At 47.4% G+C, this 10552-nt stretch overlaps 1 protein-coding gene across 1 annotated transcript; it reads left to right on the top strand.

Annotated features, from left to right (window-relative positions):
• The first annotated feature begins 2231 nt into the window (after window positions 1–2231).
• On the top strand, window positions 2232–7370 carry LOC119168347 (isocitrate dehydrogenase [NADP] cytoplasmic). The gene is made up of 4 exons (XM_037419752.2): window positions 2232–2416; window positions 2734–3038; window positions 4239–4580; window positions 6821–7370. Exons 1-4 carry the CDS (start codon window positions 2300–2302, stop codon window positions 7305–7307), a joined length of 1251 nt encoding a protein of 416 aa, XP_037275649.2. The 5' UTR covers window positions 2232–2299; the 3' UTR covers window positions 7308–7370.
• Window positions 7371–10552: the final 3182 nt, after the last annotated feature.

Raw genomic sequence — 10552 nt, 5'->3', positions numbered from 1 at the left:
CTTTTTGAGGCGTGCACAATTTCGTTGCAGTTGGCTTTTTAAGTCTACGCAGAGGGCGCGTGGCAAGTCCGAAAAGATTTCATGCGCATAACAGCTCGTGGTTTGAAGCATGCTGCTCATCATACACAATGCAGCCATATTAGCGAGAGCTTCACTGGCACTACATACTTTGTCTTTATCGCTCACATTTAGTAAAATACGCAATTTACAGTTCTCGAGTAACATCATACAACGAAAATTGTTTACTAAGTGTTTGAAGTACGAACTATGGACACGATATCGCGTTCAACTCCTAAAGGCGAAGCTGTTTTTTGTGTGTGTGTGTGGTGGGGGGGGGCTTTTATATATGCATATACATACTCGGGACATGACGGCGACGGCAAAATCCGCCTGAAGTGCCCATTTATTTGGTGTCGCAACAAAGACAATCAAGGTGGCTTCGACTCACCAAGAAATTCTTCGCATTGCAAGCTTTTCGCTCTGAAAGATGATGGAATGCAGCGTGTGCCTATATAGCACGCGCACTACACTAGCATATAGGCTCAGGGATATCGGCTCTGCTGCATCCGATTGCATAAATGAAGCATAAAAGTTACCACGCTTATTCGTCGCGTCATATTCCCGATTCAGTGGCGTAACCAGCGGGTGGCACAACGGGCCCCCTTTCCCTGACATGTTTTTCGCCATGGCATAAAGAGCGGGAAAGGACAATTTCAATGATGATTCCTTCGGTGTTTTTTTTTTTTAACTAAATTTCCAGTGTTTCTTCGCTTGATAGGACTGCACTTTGATGCCCAAAATTTTCTTTCAATGAACAACACCAAGAAAGCTCTGTTATACATAAGGAAACGATAAAGTGCGCCAATAACGTTGTCAGAAAAAAAAGATTCTTTATAGGTGAGTAATGAATTGATGCTCCTGAGCAACATTGGGCACCTATGGTACTACTTCCCATGGAATGCCTTCCAGCCGTAGCAGCCTGGAATAAGGTGTCGATGCATGTTTCACCATCCAAGATTGAGATTTAAATGTATACATCCTAAATGTTTGGCTTGCATTTTCCCTGGGGGACTGGCCATGGGTCGGGTAGTCTAGAAAAACACATTTCAAAGCAAGAAAACACAGCATATCTCCTCGTTTTGTATGGTGAAGACGATCTTTTTAGATTTATTACTGTGAAAATAGCAAATGACGTCAAACCATGTAGCCATTTTTGCAAAAATAAAGTTTCTTACTTTTCCTATGATCGGCGTGCTTGTTCTGGAAGTGACACAGACGAGGAAGAAGCGGATGAAGTGAGCGTGAAACAGTTCTTGAAGATGATTGTTTTTTTTTTCTCGTTCACACTAAAAACATCAAATATAACAGCTTGGTGCACTTTAAATTACAACAAACACATCTTGCCCTATCTGCCTGCACTCCCGTAGATGCCCTATGTTGCTCGTGAGCAACAACCAATTTGGTATGAAGATTTATGTGATGTAATTTGCGGCCACACTAATCAGTGTACTTATAAATGATCTACAACGCCTTATGAGCCATCTTAAGTATATATAGGAGGTATGCACTTGACGTCATCTAGGAGAATCACTAGCGTAGGGGTCGCAATTATGACGGTCTGCGCACTCGTTGCATGCGCAGAAAATTTGCTGCGTGCGCTGAGCTCGAAACCCGCACAGCAACTTGGATGCTTATAGACCTTCAAAACACTTTCTGCACGCCGAAACATCAACCGCAAGATGGCACGCACTAACCGACCTTCAAATTGGCGCGGCGATGGTGTTGCCCTGTTGCGGATCAAGGCTCAGTGCATACTAACAGATTTCACAGAAGCTTCTTGTTCCACTGCATTCGAATACATTTCCTTCAGTGTGCGAAGCTTTTTTCACCGCGTGTCAGACGCTAGAAGAAAACACTACAAAAGTGCGATGCATTTTTATTTACGTATTTTTTTTTCAAGCTCAAGACGCTCGGTAGTGTTTGTTTGTTTGTCACCACATATAGCGCCAGAAGGGACGCGCAGCAGGATGTGTTTGCCAAAAAAAGAATTTTCGGGGCTGTTGGCCTAGATCAACAGTGGGAATCAAAGGGTGAAACGCCCTGCCGCCCACTCCTTGGGCCATCCCCCTTGTCGGTGAGTGCCTTCAGGAAGAGCAAAGCATCATCATCGTCAGCAGCAGCAGCTAGCACGCGCTCCCCGTTCACAGCGCGTGCTCTTGCCTAACCTTCTTCGATCTCAACGCCTGCTGCTTGAAGCTGTTCCTGTTCCCGACCCGTCGGCACACGCCGTGGCAAAGCCATGGAACGCATCAAGTGCGGCCCCATTGTCGAAATGCAGGGTGACGACATGTCGCGCGTCATCTGGGACCTGGTGCGTGACAAGCTCATTACGCCCTTCTTGGACATTGACCTCAAGGTACTCTTTGCACGTCTCCTAATCAACATAGCAGGAACAGAGAGTATTTCCGTTAACTACGCTTTCTACAGGTGCTATCTCCTCCTCACAGGTCATTTTTTTCCCATAAAACATGCGGACAATATCAGCATTAGGTGGTGAGCCTATCCGGATTTGCCTACATGCTGTTAACTCTGCTTGCGCAATCGGAAACTAAAAAAAACTTAATAAAAAATAAGTTGATCACACACGATCAATTTATTAGGTATAGAAGCATACACAGTAGCTCTCCTACAACCCAAGAGGGCCGCTCTCATTCCAACGTTTTCTAAACACAGGTGTTCGACCTGTCCATCGCCAACCGCAACGAGACGGACAACATGGTGACGCTTCAGGCGCGGGACGCACTGAGGCGCTACAACTGCGGCGTCAAGTGCGCCACCATCACGGCCGAGCGAGACGTGCTCGAGATGTACCACCTGAAGCGCATGTGGAAGTCGCCCAACTCGGTCATCCGCAACTCCCTGGGCGGCGCCCTCTTTCGAGAGCCCATCATCTGCAAGAACGTGCCGCCGCTCATCAAGCAGTGGCGCAAGCCGATCGTCATCGCGCGCCACGCGTTCGGTGACATGTACATTGGGAAGTAAGCGCGTTCGCCCATAGGCACGATCATAACGAAGGCACTGTTACAGTGTAGTTTCCAAGTTATATGGACACTGAAGTGTAACGATGAATGTTTAGAATAGTTGTACTTCGATGACTCTAAAGGCCTAACCACACGTACGCGGTGGAGAGCGTCAGCGCGTGGCTCTCAGACGCGGCGTCATGCCCTTACCTTGCGGAAGAAGAGGGCGCCCGGCCACGTAGAGTTACTGCATGTGCTATACATTAGGTGGCATATACACCAACTCTAAGGCCACACGAAGCTGAGTGTCATTTCTCCATATGGAAAGGGCACGGTGCCGCGGCAGAAAGCCACGCGCTGCTAAGCGTACGTGTAGTCGGGTCTTATTAACGTTAGCCTCACAAGCGTAGATTTTTAATGAAGGATAATGCCACTAATTTTTTACTATTAACATGGACCGCCGCTTTGTTGGCATTAATGACGGTTATGGTCGCCTTATAGGGGGGGGGGGGGGGGGGTCGAAGCCGGCCTAGTGCATTGACAATTAGGGAGGGGGTGCAGCGAGCGCCACAACCAACGCGGCAGGTGCGGCGCAACTACCCTGCCACTGTGAAAGACATTCGTGCTAGCTGATTGCCGCCCGAAGCACAAGCACTTCTTCGCTTCCTTTTTTGGAATATGTAAATTTTGTGCATATTAAAGATGAGAGGTTCCTCGTTACCACCTAAATCATTACATTCGGCTGAACACCGATGTCCAAATCTGACATGTTGTTTTTGGTGCCACAAACGTGAGTCTTTAAATGTCGGCTATCTGAAACTCTTGATGTGACTAAAATGAGTAAGCGTGATAGGACGAAAAATTTTCTTACGCTGTAAGCGAGTACAAGCTATATTGCGAAAGACATCTGCGTGCCACCATCTTGGGCGGCTACGCCGATGGTTTCTCGCTTTTATATATCGCTACATGAATGAATGAAGCCGTAAAACATCGAACGCACCAACCCCTCTATTTTCATGTATATGCATTTACCGCAACACTAGGGTGGCTGGCAACACCGTTTAGTGGTGGCTGGCAACAAAAAACAGCCCATTATGGTGGCAGTCAAAGCTACCCGTAAAATAGTCCTTAGTCGTACCTGCTTACAGTCCTTGCGCTGCAGTGCTGGTATTGAAGAAATAAATAAAAAAATCCTCAAAAGTGGCACGTTTATTTCAGAGACTTCGTGGCTCCGGGTCCCGGTTCCCTTGAAGTCTGCTACACGCCCAACATCGGCTCGCCGTACAACCTGCACGTGTACGACTTCGTGGACACCCAGGGCGTTGTGGCGGCCATGTGCAACACGGATAAGTCCATCACGGAGTTCGCCTACAGCTGCTTCCAGTTCGCGCTCAGGCGTAACCTGCCGCTCTACCTGAGTACCAAGGAGACCATCCTGAAGAAGTACGACGGCCGCTTCAAAGACATCTTCGAGCGCCTCTACCAAAAGAAGTACAAGCCCCGGTTCAAGGAGACCGGCATCTTCTTTCAGCATCGCCTCACGGACGACATGGTCGCAAGGTACACATGACATTTCAAATGTAGAACTACATATACTACAAAAAAGACGACTGTAGTATAACTAAGTTAGCCCAGGGTAGACGTAGCGAGAGGAACAGCTAATTTTATTGTTTAGCTTGGTCTCTGTACTGTACGTCTTTCGAGGCGCTCATTGCGTTGGTTCTCCGTCTCCTCGGCTCGCTGCATGCCTCATCTTGGTTTGGTTCCTACGAGAAAGCCTGCATTCTTTCACTCTCTCCTACTCGCCTTTCATATCTACCGACGAATTTCACCGAGTCGCTCCTTCCATATATACGATGCAACGCCACCGCCTCCTCTGTTGCAGCGTGGTTTCACCAGCACATCTGACGCCAGATGACGTCTGCTCGGACGTCCCCACTTGCTAAATGACGTTGCGAGCGGTACCGCCAGCTGCGGCGGTTGCTAAGCAACGGCTCATCTCGTGGTGTGCCCACAGCGAAAATACGGCCCATCTATAGCCCTCGCAGCAAAGCGACAGGAAAAAGAAAATCGAAGCTTGCGATGAAAAAAAAAAAGAACCCTAAAAAGGGGGTTATGTGCTCGCGCCGAATTTTCGACAAGCGGAGTTGTCTTCAATGCTGGAACGGATTTCTGTTCAGTCCAGCTGTACAACCAGGAACTGATTGTTCAGAACAATGTAACGGCTTTGAAGAAGACAAGTCCGCTTGATGAAACATTGGCTCGAGTACGCAACCACTAAGTTTTTTTTTTTATTTCTGACTATAAAGTCATTTGGTGTGATTGGGCTGTAGCCAGTGGGGTGGAAGGTCACGTAATTCGCGTTAAAAAGACAGAGCGTGTACAAACACGGACACAACAGAAAAATCAAGACACCACAAACGGCGACTCGCAGAGCAGCGGAAAATACGGGTAACACAAAAACTTATCTGTAGATACTTACCGTGGCAAGAGGCGAAACTCATCACGCGTGGAAGTCCGCGTGAGAGATTACTGTTCAGGCATGCCATTCCTCATTTATGCAAGTTAATAGACCGCTGGATTGAACACGCGCTACCGCTGTTATCAGTATGCACGGGCCAGCCGTTGATCTGCGTGATAAAGCAATGAAATGCCTGAACATCTAAAGATAAGGGCGCTGGATTGGTAGGTACCACCTCTCGGCCGGTCTGGCCCAGACAAGCTCATGTGTCAATACCTTCTTTTCCACCACATGCGCCTTTACAGCTTTTAGGCGGCGTTTTTGTGGTCACTTGACTTCTCTCCGGTGTCCATGTTTGCACGATCTGTGAATCTAAATCATGGGTAGTCAAGGTGGTACTGGCCTCTCGTGTTAAGGCAGGGGAAGCTTTATATTTTAAATATCATATAGACTGATGGCTATATGCTTGTTAAATTCATATTTTGATCTGCATCCTATGTGGTAATTATTACCAGTACTATACAAAAAATATTTCATATTTATATTTTTAGCGTATGCTTGTTTTGTAGTAGTAATTGTGTGTGATACCTCGCGCTCTGCGAGATTGTACAGAAACTGACTGGTTTCTGAAAACGATCAATAGCACAATACAGTCACGAGGGGAAGAGGGGGGGGGGGGGTTGGTTTGGATCAACGCTCGTCATTTTTATTTCAAAGCATTATTCAAATTGTGTACATTTAAAAGTTAAACCTATATTTATATAAAAAAGAAATGCTCAATGTAACAGGATCTGTAAATGTAAATCATGGGTAGTCAAGGTGGTACTGGCCTCTCGTGTTAAGGCAGGGTAAGCTTTATATTTTAAATATCATATACACTGATGGCTATATGCTTGTCAAATTCATATTCTGATCTGCATCCTATGTGGTAATTATTACCAGTACTATACAAAAAATATTTCATATTTATATTTTTTAGCGTATGCTTGTTTTGTAGTGGTAATTGTGTGATACCTTGCGCTCTGCGAGATTGTACAGAAACTGACTGGTTTCTGAAAACGATCAATAGCACAATACAGTCACGAGGGGAAGAGGGGGGGGGGGTTGGTCTGGATCTACGCTCGTCATTTTTATTTCAAAGCATTATTCAAATTGTGTACATTTAAAAGTTAAACCTATATTTATATTAAAAAGAAATGCTCAGTGTAACAGGATCTAGCACCGCCTTCCCCTTGTGTGATTTTTCTATAGATTGACGCCACTTCATTTGACGCCGGTTATTAACGCAAGAAACGTCCCATCATTGAAAACCACCGCGTACCACTTTATTTCCTCACAGGTCCTTGCGCATGGAAGGCGGCTTCGTGTGGGCGTGTAAGAACTACGACGGCGACATCCAGTCGGACTTCGTCGCCCAGGGCTTCGGCTCACTGGGCCTCATGACCAGCGTGCTCATCTGCCCCGACGGCAAGACTCTGATCGCCGATGTGGCGCACGGCACCGTGACCAAGCACTTCCGGCGCTACAAGGCGGGACTCGAGACGTCGACGAACTCGATGGCCACCATCTACACGTGGACCAAGGGCATCCGGCACCGCGGCAAGCTTGACAACAACCCCAAGCTGGAGGCCTTCGCCAGGGCCCTGGAGGCGGCCACGTTGGGGCTCGTCGAGTCCGGCTGCATGACCAAGGACCTGGCCCTGTGCGTCAAGGGCTTCGGCAAGGTGCAGCGCCAGGACTACCTGAACACCTTCGAGTTCATCGACAAGGTGGCCGATGAGATGACCGCCAAGTACAAGCAGCTTTTTGAAGAAGAGTCAGTGTGAAGGGAGCGTGCTGGCGATACAAATTATTTTTATGTGTGAATATTATATACGGCTTGCATTTGCTTCTCGAATTTGCATGCGAGCTCAAACGATAGTTTTTTTTTTAAATCGGACTAATGGAGCATTGTGGGAGGCACGCGGAATTATCGGATCATTGTGGTGAAAAATTTGTCTCTCTTCCACAATACTCTTTCCAGCGTGTAAAAAAACAAAATGCAGCCGCTACGGCTATAGCTGCTTAGGTGTGTTGCCCCAGGGCCCTAGATATTTTAATACTGTAGAAAATATAAAAGCTAGGACTTAAGTGTTGCTCGAAAGGTTGAACATTACCGCCCCTCCCCTCGTCTTCCCCCTATGGGTACGTAGGGGTGGTTGCGTGCATTTTTCTTCCTTCTATAGCATACACTTACTTATGCTATTTGAATGTCATGCCTGGTCATGAAGTCCTTGGCGCAATGTATAGGTAAAATACATTAATTGAACACTAGAAAAAAAAGCAAACTTTGACAAATCACCAGACATCGACTGCTAAGCACCCTACTAAAGAGGAAAGTGTGGAAATGTTGCTATAGCTTCTGGAGCCATATCAGACCATCTATGTTGACGCGTCTACAAGCTTGAGGGCATTCCCTCGTGACACGAGTTGCCATCAGTGTAACCCCCGTGCCAAAAAAAAAAAAATATCTAGGGCCTCTTACATCATCGCCAAAACGAATCGAAGGTTGAGTGAGTGGCGACTCACTGAAGACTGCAGGCTCATGAAGCATTACGTCAGAATATTCGATTGGCCATTTAGCTTGTCGAGTCTCATTTCATGCTTGTTCTCCTTTTGCCTCGCGTACTTCTCAGGCTTGCCATACAACTAAGCTCTGGAAAGGGTGTCGCCAGAAGCGTGTGGGGGGGGGGGGGGGGGTCTCACCGGGCCGGTATTACCCTACAAATTTTTTCCTCCATGACACATAGAGGTAAAACGACCACTTCAAAAATGTAAGCCTCCCCCCCCCCCCCCGCCACACACCTAAAAACAAATTCTGCCTACACCCCTGGGCCCTGCCCCAGCCTATCGGATCTCGCGCCTTTTCCGCGTTGCCAAGATCCCTCAGCAGGCCAAGGAGTATTTTGAACAAAGTCGAATTTCGTCATGTTGTCAGATTTGATAATGGTGGCATTTTAAGCGAGTCAGGCACTCGGCTTCTTGCGCTAGCGTCTTGTCGGTGTTAGCCGCGCCATCTCCGTTATCAAACACGATCAGGTTGCTTGACTCGCACATGGTCGGTGTCGTTGGTCTTCCACTGCCGACGCTTGACTTCGGCTTCCCTGGCTCACGCCTCGTCGGTGTTGCAGGTGCGACATCACCATGGGCGAACGTGATCGGCTCTGATAAGCCTCGCGACGGCGGTTTGGCTAATTCGCTTCGGCGCATGTTTCGGCGGGTGCAGGAGCTTCGCTTTCCGGTGTCCTCTCTCTCGCAGATAAACAGGCCGAAAGAGTGTTCACTCGATGTGCGCTGGAACGTTGTGAGCGGTCGAAAGGGTGAAGCGAAGGAGAGTTGACACTCGGCGAGCGCATGACAGGCGAGGGAGAGAGTGCCGCTTGGCACCGCCCCGACAGCTGCAGTGAGGGGAGCATGGTGCGGCGCCTTGGCACGGAGACACGGATGGACAGCGTTACACGGGTTAGTCAAAGAGATGCTTCGCATCTTGATACAAAAAGTAACTATAGGACAAAAAAAGACAGGTAGCAAAGAATATCATCATCATCAACAGACATGAACTCTTTTTGTGCTCTTCTTCTGCATCGCTCCCAGGATACGTGCGCCGATTGGTCTGGTGCGGGATGCAACAATTCTGATGGTCGAGAGAAGGAGTACATAGAGAGGCAAAGAGAGAGAGAGCGAAATGTTTGGCGAGATTGGAACCCACGTGCCCACGATCATACATCGAGCATCGTCGTCACTCGGTTATCCATGCACGTATACGAGGAGGACTGAAAAGAGATTAGGAGAACAAGTACAGTGACAGAGAAAAGATATCGCAAGGTAAGTAGAAAGACATAGAAAGCCAGAGAACGACTACAGAGAGAGAAAGGAAGAGAGAGAAATGAAACGGAGAAAGAAAGGGGCGAAAAGGGGAAATTTTTAAAAAAGCTAGAGAACTATAATGCGAATAGAGCAAAAAAAAAAAAAAAGAACAGGAGGGAAGAAAAGGAGAGACGTACAGAGACGGAGGTAGTAATAAATGGAGAGGAAGAGTAAAATAAACAGACTCATAAGAGAGAGAGGTGAGAGCGTTAAAGCCAGGTGTCTCCCCACGCGAATCTGTGGAATGGTTTCATTGCTTGCAGGGGTGCGACTGCCATTGCACAATCGTTATAAGAGCGACATAAAAGTGCGAAAAGAGGTATTAGCATTGGTAACACGCCAGCATTTACCGACCAATGGAAACTCAGTTTCAGTCCGACTAAACATGGTGCCGGATTTTCTAAATCATGTTACCAACCTATTTATATTTTTTTATCTGTTCACGCACTAAATCTGTTTTCAATTAGGGAGCGCCTCCTGCGCCGCGCGGCTAGCAGCCAGCCCCACACAAAAGTGACTCCTACGCCACACGATAGTGACGTCACTTTAAAAATTATAACCTAAAGCTATTTAAACGTATAAACGACTGATGTATAATACCGTAAACCTACAAAATTGTCACTAAAGAGGTGTTTGACAAGTCAATTAGCTTATATTTGTTAATTAAGCACATTTCAAACATTTTAAATACAGGGGGCGCCATGGGTGCTGTGGCTGCGAAAGGTAAACAGTGTGAGATAGTAGCTACCTGTGATGTGTGTTGGTGGTGACAACCTTGTGGAAAACTCCGGCGAAATCGTGTCCTGGGCCTAGGCCGTCCCCAAGGAGGACCGGAGACACTATGTCGTCGCTGCTTCATGGGATTACTGAATGCCCAGTTGAATCTGAAGGTTGGAGCTTGCGCGGCCGTCCACCGTGCCGCAGCTTCATCTGAGGGTGTGCGCCATAAAGTTTCTCAGTGTGTAGTGCGGATTATTCTTGTTGTATATACTGCAATTTCTAGATTGCAATGCCAAGCTGGTGTTGGTAAAGGTAAAAGTGTCCTTGCTGCCGAGTTTTGCTCGTCGCGAAGGACAAGGTCGACGATGCTTTTGCACAGTTCACGTGTGACTGACCGGACGCACAGGCATGAAACCCCAGTGCGTCGGCAAAGTTTTCTTACGAT

The sequence above is a fragment of the Rhipicephalus microplus genome, chromosome 6, assembly GCF_043290135.1.
Source record: "Rhipicephalus microplus isolate Deutch F79 chromosome 6, USDA_Rmic, whole genome shotgun sequence".
Lineage (NCBI taxonomy): Eukaryota > Metazoa > Arthropoda > Arachnida > Ixodida > Ixodidae > Rhipicephalus > Rhipicephalus microplus.
The sequence above is the reverse complement of the archived record's forward strand: the minus strand, read 5'-3'. Positions and strand labels throughout refer to the sequence as shown.